The sequence below is a fragment of the Rhagoletis pomonella genome, unplaced genomic scaffold, assembly GCF_013731165.1.
Source record: "Rhagoletis pomonella isolate Grant_MI unplaced genomic scaffold, Rhpom_1.0 Rhpom_scaffold_01933, whole genome shotgun sequence".
In the NCBI taxonomy this organism is placed as follows: Eukaryota; Metazoa; Arthropoda; class Insecta; order Diptera; family Tephritidae; genus Rhagoletis; species Rhagoletis pomonella.
Window position 1 is genome coordinate 18,343 of NW_023460487.1, and position 17,728 is coordinate 36,070.

General features: G+C 36.8%; 5 protein-coding genes across 5 annotated transcripts; 4 read left to right on the forward strand and 1 right to left on the reverse strand.

The window, feature by feature from the left end:
• Positions 1-4,249: 4,249 nt before the first annotated feature.
• On the forward strand, positions 4,250-7,172 carry LOC118752883 (transcription factor grauzone-like). The gene is made up of 5 exons (XM_036487733.1): positions 4,250-4,558; positions 4,613-4,868; positions 4,934-6,107; positions 6,237-6,624; positions 6,682-7,172. Exons 1-5 carry the CDS (start codon positions 4,439-4,441, stop codon positions 7,006-7,008), a joined length of 2,265 nt encoding a protein of 754 aa, XP_036343626.1. The 5' UTR covers positions 4,250-4,438; the 3' UTR covers positions 7,009-7,172.
• Positions 7,173-7,301: 129 nt separating this feature from the next.
• LOC118752880 (S-adenosylmethionine sensor upstream of mTORC1-like) lies at positions 7,302-8,314 on the reverse strand. Its single transcript, XM_036487730.1, has one exon. The coding sequence runs from the start codon at positions 8,244-8,246 to the stop codon at positions 7,329-7,331; it is 918 nt and encodes a 305-aa protein (XP_036343623.1). The 5' UTR covers positions 8,247-8,314; the 3' UTR covers positions 7,302-7,328.
• Positions 8,315-8,797: 483 nt separating this feature from the next.
• LOC118752884 (transcription factor grauzone-like) lies at positions 8,798-11,293 on the forward strand. The gene is made up of 5 exons (XM_036487734.1): positions 8,798-8,948; positions 8,997-9,225; positions 9,311-10,469; positions 10,532-10,913; positions 10,980-11,293. The coding sequence occupies exons 1-5, from the start codon at positions 8,829-8,831 to the stop codon at positions 11,208-11,210; spliced, it is 2,121 nt and encodes a 706-aa protein (XP_036343627.1). The 5' UTR covers positions 8,798-8,828; the 3' UTR covers positions 11,211-11,293.
• Positions 11,294-11,713: 420 nt separating this feature from the next.
• LOC118752881 (transcription factor grauzone-like) lies at positions 11,714-13,992 on the forward strand. Its single transcript, XM_036487731.1, has 4 exons — positions 11,714-11,902; positions 11,961-12,952; positions 13,018-13,399; positions 13,458-13,992. Exons 1-4 carry the CDS (start codon positions 11,771-11,773, stop codon positions 13,683-13,685), a joined length of 1,734 nt encoding a protein of 577 aa, XP_036343624.1. The 5' UTR covers positions 11,714-11,770; the 3' UTR covers positions 13,686-13,992.
• A 1,281-nt stretch (positions 13,993-15,273) lies between these two features.
• LOC118752885 (transcription factor grauzone-like) lies at positions 15,274-17,724 on the forward strand. Its single transcript, XM_036487735.1, has 4 exons — positions 15,274-15,550; positions 15,615-16,555; positions 17,005-17,386; positions 17,454-17,724. Exons 1-4 carry the CDS (start codon positions 15,419-15,421, stop codon positions 17,607-17,609), a joined length of 1,611 nt encoding a protein of 536 aa, XP_036343628.1. The 5' UTR covers positions 15,274-15,418; the 3' UTR covers positions 17,610-17,724.
• The last annotated feature ends 4 nt before the right edge of the window (positions 17,725-17,728 follow it).

Below are 17,728 nucleotides of genomic sequence, written 5' to 3' on the forward strand. Positions count from 1 at the left end.
AAGTTTTAATTTGTGAGCTTGTTTCGATAAATTTCCGATAAAAATTAGAGACATCAGCGATTTGTTCGTAATTCGCATGGTAATTGGATCTGAATTACAAACAAATGAGGTAATTCGCTCTCAAATTTTTGTATGTCGAATTACGAAATTCGAAGGGTAATTGGAGTGCGAATTACGAATGAGAGACGAAATACGTAATTGGGTTGTCGTGGGAAAGCCGTATTACATTCATCAATCATAAAATTCAAGCATTTCTTCATACTCGGCCATTGACAATTTTTGTTTGCCATTGACAGCGGCGGCGTTATGAAGCACTGAATTTTTGACAAAATAAACCAATTAAACTAAACGCCTCTATCTAATTGGCCACGCTTCAGTCGTGATTTGCTAAATTTTATTCTAAAAAAAAATTGAGAATAGTAACACCGAGCATAACTGTTGTGGAAGAATTTATTTGTCGATGGCGGCTGTCCATATATAACGTAAGACCTTTGTGGGGGAGGGCGGGTCTAGAATTTTCCTACTTTTTCTTATATGGGGGGAGGGGGCGTCCCGCAGACTCTTACGTAATATTATTTTTCTTGTATTATTCAAAATTTTTCAATTAAAGTACTAAATTGCATTGCAATGAAAAATATACATTAAATACGGAGGATATTACAATTTTTTACAACTTTTGCTTTAATTTTTCTATTTTTCTAAAAAAACGTTACTCTTCGGTGTCTATTATAACCGAAAAATGCAGCTCGAACACAAACAGGCGAAAACTCCCTTACGTAATATATGGACAGCCCCTAAGCATTCACAAAAAGCTTCACTTGATCTTTTCTGAGCCTCAGCGTCGAAGAGCAAAGAGGATAATTTCACGACGCGGGCGAGAGCTCATGTGTGTCCTCGCAGAAATATGAAATACCTTTGAGTGAAATAGGCGAAAACTTCCTTACGTAATATATGGACAGCCCCATGCTCAGACACGAAAACTTTTGTTGCGGGAATCGAAGCTTATTGGGGAAAGAGCGACGAGGAAAGGGGACGGGTACCGAGTCGCCCATACTCGGGAAACACGCTTTGTGCTCTCGTTCGTCTGAGTAATTCAAGTTGGCGGTTCACATGAAAAACAATTTTTTCTAATCCGATAAGTCTTAAAATACCTTTGCCAGCAGCTTAAAGTATAACCTTTATATTTTAAACTGCCGTTGAGTTTTTAAAATATCTTTTATTCTCGTCGAGAAATCGTATTTTGAACTTTCCAGTTATGTATCGTCACTAGACACGAATAAAGGCGCGAGCTCAAGAGTTGACCGCGAAAAAAGGCGCATAAAAAAAACTTCAGCGAAGAAAGACTCTTAACATAGTTGACGGCGAAGAAAGACGCGTCAAAATATTTGACGGCGAAGAGGGACGCGGAAATTTATTTTCGCGGTCAACTATGTTTGCGGGTGTAATAGTTAGTCTGTTCCAATAGCAGTCCGGTATACAGGATTTAGTCAGAAATTACAGGAAGTCGTTCCTATTGACATAAAACCTGTAAGTGGGAACACATTTGAGAGAGTAACTGAGCAACTGTTCCTAGTCAGAAGTTACAGGATTTAGTCCGGAGTTTCTTTTCCTGTAAGTTCATGAAAAGTGTCAAACGATCAGCTGATTTGCATGTGCAAGCAAAAACAAACAGCGGTGAAAGCAAAAAACCTTGTATTTGTAAAAAAATGGAAGTAAACAACGAAATATTTGAATATGTATAGATTTTAATAATTATTTAGTGATATTTCAGCCAAATCAGTGTTGTACCAATGATATGTAAACAAACCGACTGACGGTTTTACAGGAAATAGTGCTTTTTGCGTTCCTATGCACTTCTGCATCTGTTCTCCTTTTACTCTCATTTGAGAGAGTAAAATTGTAGTTTGACAGTTCCACAGGTTTTAGTCCGAAGTTCAAAGGAACAGACTAAGTATGTACATTACGTTAATAGCTTTTTATTATCTTATTTTATCTTTATTCAATCTATGATTTATAATCTTACAGACTAGAAGTAGGCTTAAAAGTATTAACGGTGACTATACTATATGTACAATTACGAAAATAGGTTTCAAGAGATGATTTAAAAAGAATTCTTGGAAACGAAAAGTCGATATCTAAGCTCTTTGAGATATTGTTAAATTCCACAAGGCCTCGAAAAATAGGCGCAAAAGATGAGTAGTTAATCTTAACGGCAGGAACGTAAAAGGGGATGTGAGAGCGAAGAGTTCTGAGAGGCACATTAAAGGTAACCTGCTCAAGAAGAGATGGGCAGTCAATGGATCCAGAGATAAGATCGAAGACGAATAGGAGTAATTGGGTACGCCTTCTATTTTCCAATGATAGCAAATTTATTAGTTTACACCGGGAGTAATATGAGGGAATCGGATCTGAGAAGTTAAGAGAAGCGAAGGCAAATCGAATAAACACCTTTTGAACTCGCTCAATCCTAGAGGCGTGACAATTATAAATAGGGCTCCATATAATAGAGGCATACTCAAGTTTAGATCGTACTAAGGAATTAAATAATGCTTTCCGAGTGTAAGGGTCTCTAAAATCCTTGGCATATCTACGAATAAATGCTAAATTACTATAAACTTTTGGGAGTAAATGACAAACATGATTTATAAATGAAAAATTCGAGTCAAACACAACACCAAGATCAACAAATTCACTAACAGAAGTAAGCTGATGGTTTACGAGGTAGTAATTTGAAGTAAGGGCATTTTGAGATTTAGATAAGGTCATCTTAAAGCACTTTTTTACATTCAAAGACAGTTTATTATATTCACACCAATTTAAAAGACGATCTAAATCTTCCAGAAGAAAGAGAACATCAGATGAGGAGTTTTAAAGATGAAAGAGTTTTAAATCATCGGCATACAATAAAAAACTGGCGTGTTTGAAACAGGAGCTAATATCGTTTATAAACAGGACAAACAATAGGGGGCCAAGAATGCTACCCTGGGGTACACCTGATGTTACAACAAAGGGATTAGATTTACAATCATCGATATGAACAGACAGAGTCCTATTTGTAAGGTAAGACTTTAGCCAAGCTAGGAAAATAAAGTGAACACCAATGCACTCCAACTTGTGTAGCAATAATAGGTGTGGTACCTTATCGAAGGCTTTAGAAAAGTCCGTATAAATGGTGTCTACCTGCGAGCCATCTTTGAAGGAAGAAATACAAAATTCTGAAAAAGAAGCTAAATTAGTTACCGTTGAACGACCAGCTACAAAACCATGTTGGTGGGGTTCAATCATTCTTTTGGCAAGAAAAGAGAGTTTAAAATGTATCACTTTTTCGAATAGCTTTGAGCAGACAGACGGTTTCGAAATAGGCCTATAATTTGTGATATCGTTTCTATTTCCAGATTTAAAGACTGGGGTTATAGACGCAATTTTCCATCTGTTAATAAATAATCCAGTCGAAAGTGATAGGTTGAATATATGACATAAAGGAATACATAATGACAGACTACATCGTTTAACGAAGTGGGCACAAAAACCATCAGAATCACACTTCAATGTCGGAGTTAGGGTAGTCATGGCGGAAGCTATTGGAGAATAGTGCTGAAGTGGCAGTCTTTCCCCAAGTATAAATCTTTGATTACGCGTCTTTCTTCGCCGTCATCTAGGTTAGGTGTCTTTCTTCGCCGAAGTTTTTCTTAAGCGCCTTTTTTCGTAAAATTTTTGTATGCGTCTTTTTTCGTCGTCGAAACACTAGCGCGCCTTTATTCGTGTCTAGTGACGGTATACTTTTTATATACTTTTTTTTATATATTTTAAACCACAGCCAACAATGAAATTCTGAGTTAAGATTCAAATTAAGCGCTCCGAAAATCTTCAGAAAATTTTGTACAGGTTTCTGTCGGCCTGTGTGATTCTTAGAAGTTTTTTTCTCGACGAATAAAACTAATGCCTGTGAATAATACTTATTTACAAACAACCAAATTTGTGGAACCAAAATTCAATTTCCAAGTGTTTGCATTTCAGTCTCAACAACAAAAACCCCGTGAATCAGCTATTTATCAAATTCTGGTCACGAAATGTGCAAATGTTACAACAATTTTATGAATTTACTAGTCTTTCTACTTGTGGTTTATTTAAATAAAACGTGAAATTTAGTTGAAACAGTTTAGCCGTTTTTTTTTTGGCCAATTTAGCCGGTTGGTCCAAGAAGTTCTGGCAACACTGTCCATAACCGATTCCGGAAGGCTGTCAATTTGACATCTTTTTGCATAGCTTGTTTGTGGTTGTGGAGTATGATTTTTTTGCAGATTTGTGTATTTTCTACAGTTCACGATTTTAATTGTGTTTTCTGTGCTTATCATAATTTAAAAAGATTAAATTAAACTGGATATATTGTGTATTAGTTTATATACTATTAAACTGACTAGCAATCGTTAATTGTGCAATGGCCTGTTTGTTGTGTTTGGAACATGGCATGACGCCGGCACGATTCATTGATATTTTTTCTGAGGAAGGTTGCCAAATGAATATTTGCAGCATAATTGCCAAACATCTATGGTTGAAAGTAAGTAAACTAAAATAATATTTGAAATTATAAGAAATATTTTGAACTATACAGCCGGAGAGGGATATATCTACTGGTCAACGCATTTGCTGGACTTGCTGGGAGGCATTGCGTGATTTTCACATATTCTATCAACGTGTGGCTGAGGTACACAACCGTGCAGACTGGAAGACTCCCTTTGCTCACATTGAGCAAGAACAAGAAAACGATCCATTGCCACAGGAAATCCAACTTAAATCTGAAGATGCCACGAATTCCGAAGAGAAGTTGCAAACTTCTGCGGATATGGAAGGTAACCTATTCGACTCAGGTATGTATACTAATTCGTCCAGCTATCGTGTATATACTATAAATTGCCAATAATTTCATATCTAGAAGTCAAGTTAGAGGTATATGACCTAGATTTATTACCACAAATCGAAATTATCGAAGAAAGCACGCCTGCGAGTAAAAGAGCCCAACGAGCCAAGCGTCGGGGACGCCCGCCAAAAGACCCAAATGCAAAAACATCGGCCATCCCCAAACGCATCAAACGAGATCCATCGCCACTGGCTGCTAACGATGATGACTCGGAAACCGAACTGCCTTTATCAGTTTTATTGAATGCTAGCATCAAGACTGATACCAATGACGATAGCAAACGAGTAATTGAAATATCACCAGCCGAAGACGAGTCAAAAACCGAAAATGAAACCGCTACTACTTCAACCACTGAACCTCAGAAAAAGCGACGTGGTAGACCTAGAAAAGTGCGGGTTGAAGAAGCATCGCCTAATATAAACGTCACGAAACAAAAGGAAAAGAACGAAAATAAAGATAATGGTAAAAAGGATATAAAAACCGAGCAGGTCTCCCTTAATAGTGACGCAGAAGATAACGATAATGACCGTGAATTCATCGCTGACTTCGGCGGTTGCTCTGGTACGGATGATAGCGGTGATTCTAGCAGCGACAATACTGATTCAGATGAAAGCCTTCCAGACTTCGAACCAAAACCGCAATATGCAGTCATTCCGAAGAAGAAAGTTGTTAAGCCCAAAAAGTATCGTAAGCGTGAGAAACCTCTTGTACCCCCTAAACGTATGACAAAAGAGGAACTCGAAGCGAAACGAGCTCAGCAAGATGAGTACGATAAAGCTATCAGGCAATTTTTTGGACGGTTCGCGTGTCCGAAATGTGAGTTGTTGGTCCAAAACTTTGCTGAAATTCGTGGGCACTTTAGAGCTTCGCATAACGAGGATCCCGGATATATGATGTGCTGTGGCCGAAAATTTCCACAAAGAAAAGCTCTAGCTGAGCACATATATTTGCATTGGAATCCAGAGCATTTCAAATGTACCCAATGCGGAAGACTTTTCCAAGACAGTCGCAATCTAGAGCAACATGAAGAGGCGCACGTCAACCCGCCAGAACCAAAAGAGCGGAAAATGTTTCAGTGTGATAAATGTCCGAAAGTATTTACAACAAAAGCCGCATTTGAGCACCATTCCTTTTCAAAGCATGTACCCAAATCGGAGTTTAAATTCTCATGTACACTATGTAATAAAAAGTAAGTATAACTGCTGGTTTCACCAGCAATTTAAGTGAAAAATTATTTGTTCCCTTCGTGAAACTGGCAATAATTGTCTATTTCCATAAATTTTTGCAATAAATAATATTGAAATTATTCATTGCATAGACTTCCAACACAGCGCAAGCTCAAGGACCACATGAAATACAATCATGATCCAGAAAGTACAATCATTTGCGACAAATGCGGCAAACAGGTGCGCACACAATACCTGAAAAAGCATCATCAACTAGAGCATTCTGAACAACCACGCCCAATTCCACAGCCTATGCAGTGTCAAATTTGTGGTACTTGGTTGCGTCATATGTCGGGTCTTAAACAACACATGAAATCAATACACGAAGATCCCGGTGGTGAACACCGTTGTTCTATTTGTAATAAAGTTTCAACAACGGCTCGTGCACTACGACGTCATGTTTACCTCAACCATGAGTGCGAGCGGAAATTCAAATGCACTATGTGTGAAAAGGCCTTTAAGCGGCCTCAAGATCTTAGAGTAAGAATACTATATCTCAATTAATGCTTTTTTACTTAAATAATTTTCTAATTGCAGGAGCATACCTCCACACATACCGGTGAAGTTTTATACACCTGCCCTAATTGTCCAATGACTTTCTTCTCTAATGCTAATATGTATAAGCATCGACAGAGATTACATCGTGCTGAATGGGAAGCAGACAGGAAGAAACCCAGGCATATAGCAAATATTATGGCTCAAGCTATGGGTGCAACAGCGGCACAGAGAGCGAAACAGGCAGTAGGCGCTACATCAGCCTTCTTTGCACAGAAAATGAACACCAGTGGAAGTACGGTTGGCACAGAAAGAATCAACATCGATCCGGAGGTCATGCAGCACCACTTACAAATGGCTATTCAATAAGATGCAACAATGAGATTTAAAGCGTTTATAATTATGAAAATAGATATGCATACCTATTAGGATAAATATAGGTTGCTTTTAAGAGCCAGAGCTTGGATAGTTATTAACAAAAATGTATGAGTGTGTACATATACATACATATAATAAAGATATGCTAAAAAGGATTTGTATACTTTTTTAAATATTTTTGAATTTCACGGTGACGATAAATAAAACTTACAACGAGGATAACTATAGTTTATAAATTTTCTTTATTTTTCTTTTTACAACTTCTTACCTCACACAGAGAAAAACATTGCCTTTATGATAGTAACTTAATTTTAGTTTATAACATCTTGTGGTATATTTATTGTCATTGTCATATAATCCTCGCGATGCAGTTCAGCCCATCGCAGTGCTACGGCTGGATTGACTGATTTTCGAAATACCATGCAGGTGATATGCGGTAATTTTTCAAAACAAATTCTATAAAAGCCCAAAGTGCCCAGCGTGTAACGCCAGTTTTTCATTAATTTTGCATTTTTGCCTACATGTTGGGAGTCAGGAGTTATAATTATAAGGATGCCTTCGGGGCGCAGCAGATCGTACGCCTTGCGACAGCAATGCATACGCTTTTCTGGTGAAGGTATGTACTCCAACAAAAGGCTAAAAATGACGCAATCGTAATATTGACACGGTAAGCTTTTTACTTCCCCATATTCTATAAGAACTTCTTCGCCTTTATCTATGACAATTTTTAAGAAATCGCCTTTTATGACATCAGTGGTGGCTGGACATAGATCAATCGCAGTAACATTAAAGTGTGGCTCTCCAGAAAATGGGTTAAAGCAACTTCCTACGTCTAAAACATTGATAGGCTTCGAAAATGTATTTTTTACTTGACTTGTATCCGCGGTCGGAATATCATTATAAGACTGGGCTAAACGTTGCTCGCGATCACGCTTCTCCAGGAATATTCGCTTGGTAAAAAAGTACGATTCGCAATAATCAACTATCCATTTGACACGGCTGCGTGCAAATAAGTTTGGATTTGTAGTATTTGTCTCCCAAATTGAAGCCAACCGATACATAGCCGATGAGTACTGCTGCAATGAAAGAGTATTTTGCAAATGCTCATCCCAAGCTTCGTTCATCCCTTTTATTTTGGATTGAGTTCTTAAATTTTCATGACAATCCTTGATGATTGTCGCAAGTTCCATGTGTTCTTTCTTTAAATCGTCGCAAAAATAATTCGCCATCCTTATTTATTTACCACGCAAATTTTAGCAACAGTACAGCAGAAAAGAAAAAGTAAACAAATCAATTAATCAGCTGTTCTCAAATTAAGGACGGTTGCCACTTCGAAGGGTTTACCAAATGGGATATTTAAGTATGTATTTGGGAGCTAATTCTCGTTCTATGAAAATGTGAAGTGAAAATGAAAAATTCAATGTCAGGGAAAATTGAATTTATTCATTTTATCACTTCATTACATTACTTTAAGCGATTCTAGTTCATTAAAGGCTATTTTTAATATAAATATCTTATGAGCTACATAACCGATTAAAAAAATTTATGTAAAATAAAGGTGATTAGTTTATCTTTTAGTTTCATAGTTTGTATTGCTCTAGTTATACGTGTGGCAACCGTAAAATAAAATAGTTGTGCAGTGTTGCAAATCGACCTAAAATATTACAACAACAACATTAAATTAAAATTATACTTTAAAAAAATATCTACATATCCAAATAAAATGTATGTTGGCAGCTCGCTTCTCGATGTAAACAATTCCTCTTAATCATTAGTCTTACCAGGATCAGCAAATAATCGCGTTATCTGGAATGAGCTGTATATCATGTTTGGAAGATGCTACATCTGTAGTACAATTTATAGAGATATTTTCCGAGGAAGGCCTCCAGTTGAACATCTGCGATGTTATATCACAACATCTCTGGTTAAGAGTAAGTAAACTCCAACAATCTGCAAGGATATAATATTGCCCATTTCAGCCGGAGAGGAAAACATGCGATGGTCAACGCATTTGTTGGACATGCTGGGAGGCTTTGCGCGACTTCCATGTATTTTATTTACGTGTGGCTGAGTTGCACAACCACTGGGATTGGAAATATTCACATGGGAAGGAAGCGGAGCCTTGTGCGCAGGAAATCGAATTAAAACCCGAAATTGTTCATATGGCCGATGCTCTTGAAAATTTAGAAGAAAGATTTGTGGATTCAGGTACATATGTAAAAAACCTAATTATTTATTTATGCAAGAATGATAGATATGTACATATATCATCTTGCCGAGGTCTTCCTTTCAGAAATAAAAGTAGAGGCACAGGATATAGATTCGCTGTTGCAAATTGAATTCATCGATGAACCTAGACCAAAAGATAAAAATGTTAAATTGGGGAAACGACGGGGACGCCCACGCAAAATCGAAAATGCAGCCGTAACCAAAGCCAACAAAATATATGTGGATCAAATACCGGTTGCAAATGATAATGACTCCGAAACTGAGCTACCTTTATCTGTTTTGTTGAAGGGTGTTGGCAAAACTGAAGCTATTGAAAATAAATCCTCTATTGTTATAACACCTGATAATGAGAAACTAAAATCTGAAAAGCATAATCTACCTACTGGGGATCAACCTCCAAAAAAACGTCGGGGCCGACCGAGAAAAGTAGTTATTGAAGAGCCTATGAAACCGTGCGAATCCGTCAAAAATTCTGGCAAAGAACATACTAAAGGCAATGTTCAAAATAACGAAGCAAATGATCAAAATCAGGAATTCTCTATTAATAATGACGACCATGAAAATTACAATGTTGAATTTGAGCCTATTGATTTGGCTGGAACAGCAGATAGCGGTAGTTCAAGTAGTTATAACACAGATTCGGATGAAAGTTTTGAACCAAAACGGAAATATGCTATCATTCCGAAAAGAAAGGTTGTCAAGCCCAAAAAATACCGTAAGCGACCGAAGCCTCTTATACCTCCCAAACGCATGACCCGTGAAGAAATTGAAGCAAAAAATGCACAACAAGAAGAGTATGAAATAGTTATTAAAACATTTTTAAAACTACTTTCATGTCCAAAATGCGAGTTGCTGGTAAAAAATTTTGCCGAAATTCGTGCGCATTTTCGAGCTTCTCATAACGATGAACCGTCATTTTTGATGTGTTGTGGACGCAAATTTTTTACAAGAAAGACCCTGGCCGAGCACATTTATATACATGGAAATCCAGAATATTTCAAATGCAAAACTTGTGGACAAATTTTTAATAATAGTCGCAGTCTACAGGAACATGAAGATGCGCACGTTAATCCATTAAAGGCAAAGGAAACAAAAACATTCCCATGTGAAAAATGTGAAAAAGTCTACTCGTCAAATGTATCTCTTGAGAACCACATCTTCTCAAAGCATGTTCCAAAATCAGAATATAAAATCAATTGCACGCAATGTACTCGTATCAAAAAGTATGTTAAAAGTCTGCTAAAATATAATAAAATAACCTCTATTTATAAACTTTCTTTTTAAGATTTCCGACTCACCGTGCACTAAAAGATCACATAAAAAAATCCCACGGTGCCACAGTCATATGCGACAAATGTGGTAAGCTGGTGCGTGTAAGTTATTTGAAGAAACACCACATGTTAGAACATTCTGATGAACCGCGACCAACTCCTGAACCGAAGCAGTGCCAAATATGCGGAGCATGGCTTCGTCATCAATATGGCCTTAACCAGCATATGAGGACAATACATGAAAACCAAGACTGCGAGCATCGTTGTAAGATTTGCAATAAGGTTTCGACAACCGCTCGGGCTCTTAAGCGTCACATTCATCACAATCATGAATGTGAGCGTAAATTCAAATGTACCATGTGTGAAAAAGCTTTTAAGCGACCTCAAGACCTTAGGGTAGAGTATACATACAAGCATAAAATTATTCTAATTTTTATATAAATATTTCCACATTAATGATAGGAGCATACCTCTGTGCACACTGGCAAAGTGTTGTACGTTTGTCCGAACTGTTCAATGACGTTCTTCTCAAGCGCCAATATGTATAAACATAGGCAACGACGGCATCGTCTCGAATGGGAAGCTGAACGTAAGAATCGTAATATGCGAACTTTTAATATCATGAAAGAGTCAAAGGAGCAAGCAGAAGGAAAACAAAAGGTGCCAACTTCTAATTTCAACAACATCATCTAGGGATAGTTAGTTACTATTAATGGTAAATTACGTATATGTTTAAAAAAAAAATCCATATGTACACGGGTATGTATGTATGAATGTCGGTGGGTATAAAAATTAAAAACTCATCAAACATCGAAATATTTGTTTTTGTTATTGTAAAATAGACGGGGGCGATGTATTTTGATGTTGCAATAGCATAAAACAATATTTGAAAAGTGCTGAGGAATGCTTGCTGAAATTCCAACATTTATTTAAAAAATGGTATAACATTTAACGAATACTTTTTATTATAAAGACACGTTCCTCAATTTAAATATTTTAAGTTTAGTGAATCCAGAGCAAAAATCGCACAAACAGTCGAATTGTCAACTGTCTGATAAATCAATGCGAGTTCAGGGTACCAGATGAGCGCTGCGCGCGTTTATTCGGAAATCCACTATTTTGGCACATATTTGGAATTTTGGGGGGCAAAGTAGTTTAGGTGGCAACGTTCTTCATATAAACAATGCAATTTAATAGTAAAAGTTCATTTCCGCGAAGAATATAATTTTTCCAACCATCTATAAATACGAAGGATGTTTGACAAACTATCATGTATTTTGTGCTTGGAAAAAGCCAACAATTCCATCGATAAAATTAATATCGATTCTGATGATTCGGAAGCAGTAAATGCCCGTGGGATAATTGAGCAACACTTCAAGGATGAGGTAAAGTTGTCTGAGATTCGAATTACAACGTTTGAAATGAGCCTATTCCCTTTTGTAGCTCAGTATGATGTCATTTTTCTCCACGAAAGTTGTGTGCAGCCAATGCTGGGAATTGGTCCAGTCTTTTCATGAATTTTATGTACGTGTGCAGAATGCTCATTTGGCAGCAATGAACACGCTGAAATCTTTGCAAGAGCTAGAGATATCTGTGACAGAAATAAAAGAAGAGCCAGATGTTATAGATGAGTTAGCATCACCTCCTAAACGTCGACGTGGCCGTCCTCGTCGTCAAAAGGACTTCGATAACCTAGACTGTGAGTCGGTTGCCTTAAGAGAATGCAGTGTTAGAATAGAGCAACTGACTGTCCCTTATAACACAATTAGCAATGACAACAAGCAAGATAAGAGTATTGAAAATGTGGATATTAAAAGTGAAGATGAGTATAAAGAAGAATGCTACCATCCAAATATATCTGAAGATGGATCACAAATTGAAATGCCTGATATACTCAGTAGGCATGAGGATGTCTTGGCGCCTTCTCCGCCACAAAAAAAGAAAGTTCGTACTAAACGAAAGCAAAAAAGAAAGCGAAGTGACCAAAAGCCAGAGACAAAGAAGAATAATAAACCGCGGCATAAAACGTCGGACTATGACGAATATATTGCCGATAATTTTAAATTAGTTTGCTTTCTTTGCCAGAAGACATTAACAGATTTTAGAGAACTCAAAATTCATTTTCGACAGCAACACCAAATGAATGGCTATGTAAAATGTTGCGGCAAGAAGTTACTGAAGCGAGGTGTACTCGTTGACCATATTCACTTCCACAATGACCCGGAATACTTCAAATGTCCGCACTGTGCAAAATTATTGTCAGACCGGAGAGGGCTCGAAACGCACCTTCAATTTTTCCATGGTTCGAGAGAACGTACTTTTAGTTGTGACGTTTGTTCTAAGGGATTCTTTCGCCGCGAAGTACTTGCTCGACATTATCTTCTACATGCTCCAGATGAACAAAAGACTGTTAAGTGTACGCAATGCGAAAAAACGTAAGTTTAAAAAAAATGTATTTTTATTTTTCCCTAAACTAACAAAGCAATTAAACCAACTGCAGTTTCTGTAATGAATACAATATGAAGCAGCACCTAAAGCTAGTCCATCTACATTTGTATTCGAAGATTTGTGACATTTGTGGGAAGTCTTTCAACGGTGGCGACGCGTTTCGTCGGCATCAGCAAGAGCATTTGGGCTTACCGAGGCCAATGATTAAATGTGAATTGTGTAATGCTGAACTTACGACAAAATATGGCTTAGCGCGACATATGAAAGTAATGCACACTGAGGAGTACCAGACGCCGCAAGTCTGTCCTATATGCTCCAAAGTGTCTCCAACTCTCAGAGCGCATCATACACATTTTAAATATATGCACGCCACCGAGCGAAAACATGCTTGCAAACTTTGTGACAAAGCTTTTAAAAGACCTAATGACCTACGCGTAAGCATGCTCATTTAAAACAAACAAAACTATTTCGAACTGATATTTTAATTTTTAGGAACATATGACAACTCATACTGGAGAAGTTCTATATACTTGTACATTTTGCCCGCAAACATTTAATTCAAATGCGAATATGTACGCACATCGCAAGCGGAAGCATCCTAAGGAATGGGCAGAACAATGTGCCAAGAAAAAAACTATGGGCCTGGGAAAGCAGATACAAAAAGATCTTGAGACCATAATAGAATCCGTGGATGTAGTGGATACAGACGGGCAAAAATAAAAGGAAAATATATAGTATAGCTCTACAAATAAAAAAAAAGCAGTCCATACATATGTATGTATACAATTAATTTTTTTCTGAAGGACATATTGTGGGTAACTTATGAGTATACGTTTGCACTATAATATTAATAATAGGTGATACGATTTACTAACATGTATGTAAGTATATGAGAAGTAATTTTCTTCAAATTTGGTAATTTTATGCCGAAATGTTAATTCTTAAATTAATAAAACTGGCTATCTTGCATTGATTTTGGTTATAAATTTTCAGTTGTATATTTTGAGGGAATTTTCGCCTATGCCTTTACAAAAATTAAAACTTAATAACATAAAATCCCTGCCAACTCTAATAAATTTCACAGATGATTGGTCTGTTCGATAATAGTTGTGTTTTCGTATTCTCTAGCAAAAAATATCCAGTAACTTGCCAGTGACCAAATTTCGAAGAGTAAGCCAATATTTACTCCCAATGAGTGAAATAGGCAAGAAAGTACGAAAACGCAAAACCAGCAAGAAGTTGCTAGTTTAATGAACAGCTGATTAATTTGTTATTTTCCGATGCAATTTTCTTAGAAAACTAGTGCTTTCCATTTTATTATATATTTAAATAGGTTTATTTTGCCAATTGCAACTCTAAAAGCACCACAAACAATTATTTTCTTAATGTGATTTACAATAAGCATCATGCCATCAGCTGTTTTTCTTACTAGCAAATAGTTGCTAGTAAAAATTTATCCAGTGAAAATCCAGTAAAACTTGCAAGTCCAGCTGTAATTTTTACTCTCTCAATTTCCCCTCTTTTGCTAGCTTCTTGCAAGTTTTTGCGAACGAAAACGACATCCAGTAAAAAACCAGTAAAATTAGTACTGGATTTACTGGATAGTGCGTACGCGAACAGGGCTAATAGTTGTGTTGTTTTGTGAAATTCAACAATAGTTTTTACGAATTTTCATGTTTTGGCTTTTTCGTTCGCAAAAACTTGCAAAGTAGGGGAAATTGAGAGAGCAAAAAATGACAGCTGAAGTTGCAAGCTTTTACTGGATAAATTTTTACTTGTAAGAAAAACAGCTGATCGCATGTTGTTGGATGAAATTTAAATTAATAAGGAAACTGTTTGTGGGTTTTTATTAGTTGTGTTTGTTTACAAATTATCCAGTAACTTGTCAGCAACTCTCCAGTAACTTTATTTCTAAGAATTCGCTCTCATAGAAAAAATTTGCAAAAAAGTAACGCTATTCCAGTAATAATTTGCAAGTTTCTTGAACAGCTGATAAATTGGTTGTTTATTCGCAGCATATTCCTCATACAACAATCTATTTTATATTTAAATATGTATTTTGTGAATTTCCACAATAAAAACCTACAAACAGTCTCCTTATTAGTTTAAATTTCATCCAGCAACATGCGATCAGCTGTTTTTCGTACTGGCAAATTCTTACAAGTAAAAATTTATCCAGTAAAATCCAGTAAAAACTTGCAACTTCAACTGTCATTTTCCGCTCTCTCAATTTCCCCTACTTTGCAAGTTTTTGCGTACAAAAACGCCAAAACATGAAAATCCGTAAAAACTTTTACTAGATTTTACTGGAAATGAGTAAACAAACGCAACTAGTGTTGCTCTCCTGCAATATGATGCTGAATAATTTTCAGTGGAGATCTATTCGAACAGACCAGATTTAATATGTAAACAAAACAAATCAGACTACCAGTGCTTTTTACAAAGTTTGCAAAATGTTTTATGACCAATCCTGTGCATTGTGTTTACAAAAATCCGGTGCGTGTGATAATCAAATAAATTTCGATTCTGATGATGAGCAATCGGTAAATGTGCGAGAGGTAATTAAAAAACACTTCAAGGAAGAGGTAAATTTTCTTTAACTTTTAGGTATATGCACTATTTTTAAGTTAACTTCTCTATTATTTATAGCTCAGTATGTTGCCCTTTTTATCCAACAAAGTAGTTTGCATTGAATGCTGGGAATTGCTTCATCCTTTTCATGAATTTTACGTACGTGTACAGAAGGCGCATTTGGCGGCGAGCAGCAAGCTTAAGACTTTGCAAGAATTAGAGATTGTGGTTACTGAAAGTAAATCAGAGACAGATGCGCTTGAAAATCTGGAGAAACATCTGGGGAGTGAGCCACTTTCTTTACGGGAATGTGCTGTTGACACTGAAAAGTTGATTTCTCCATGTAGCGCTATAAGTGAAGACAGCCAACAACTCAGTGTAAATTTAGAAATGCAAAGCATAAGGAGCGAAACTATGCAAGATGGCACAATAGAATCAAACTGTGTACCGCAGTTGTCTGAAGATGAAGAAAATAACTCAGGGAGAGAAGAGGATGACATCGGATGTCGAATTCCTCCAAAAAGAAAACGGCTGGCTAAAAGGCCTAAAAAAATAAGACTGACAGAACAAGAAAATGACCTTAAGAAAAGGAATACGCAGCGAAATAAAACAGCAGAAAGTGATGAATTTATAGCGCAAAATTTTAAATTAAAATGCTGTATCTGTTGCAAATCTCTTACAGATTTCAGAGAATTAAAACGTCACTTCCGCGAAGAGCACCAAACTAATGGGTATGTTAAGTGCTGTGGCAAGAAATTACTTAACCGCGGTGTACTAGTTGACCATATTCAAGTTCACATCAATCCAGAATACTTCAAATGTAAACACTGCGAGAAGGTACTATGCGATCGAAGCGGTCTCGAGGCACATGAGCAATTTTTCCATGGTTCTAAGGAACGCATTTATCAGTGCGACATTTGCCGTAAAAGCTTTTTTAGCCGTAAAATTTTAACTCGACATCATTTAATACATGCCCCAAAAGAACAAAAAAATATTAAATGCCCGCAATGTGATAAAAGGTAAGTGAAAATACACCCACTTCAAAGAAGACACAAATCAAAATCACCCGTTTTCAGAAAACGCGAAATTTATTTCGTAATACATATATACATGTTAATCACACGGGCAAGGGAGACTCTACCTTAATTTTTTCAATAATTTACACCAAAGTTTTGGTCCAGCTTTTGCTGAAAGGTATACATACTTATATGTAAATAAAAAGTCTAAAAACCTCCCTGCAAACCAAAGTACCCGGCAGTCGGGTCTACATAACCGGAACGACCTAGATTTATGTATGTATGCATGTACATATATGTACATATCTGACCAAGGACTGCCACTCCAGCATCACTCCCCAAAAACTCTTTGGGAAATTTGTATGCTGCTACGTTTGTGTCACTTTTGAAATGGATGTGTGATATGTCTTTCCAATAAAATTTTGGCCAATTCACATTGATTTTTTATGCAGATTCTGCAATCAATACATGATGAAACAACACCTTGCGCTTGTTCATCTAAATTTGTATGCTAAGATATGCGACATTTGCGGCAAGTCCTTAAATGGGAAACAAGCTTTTCGATGGCATCAGGAGGAACATGCTGGCGTATCAAGGTCCTTAATAAAGTGCACATTATGCAATACAGAGCTGAAAACAAAATATGGCTTAGCGCGGCACATGAAAACAATGCACACCGAAGAATACCAAACGCCTCAAGTCTGTCCAATTTGCTTTAAAGTGTCTCCAACCTTACGGGCCCACAAAAGCCACATTGAATATATGCATAGCGCAGAGAAAAAACATGTATGCAAACTTTGTGATAAAGCTTTCAAATTGCCAAAATGCTTGCGAGTAAATACATACTTCTAATATTTTTTAATATCTCCATATTAAGTATGTGTATATTTTTATTGTTTAGGAACACATGGCAACACACACTGGAGAAGTTTTGTATACCTGTACATTTTGTCCGCAAACGTTCAACTCTAAATCGAATATGTACTCTCATCGCAAACGCAAGCATCCAAAGGAATGGTCAGAAAAGTGTGCAAAGAAAACCCTCCTTGTAGAGTAAGACCACAGATAATAGTAATAGGGGGCTACCAATGTCTTTACAATAAGCTTTTCCGAACGTTGAAGACTATTCAAACGGCGCCTTGGTGTTGTAACACAAAGGGGAGGGACCTAGAGTTT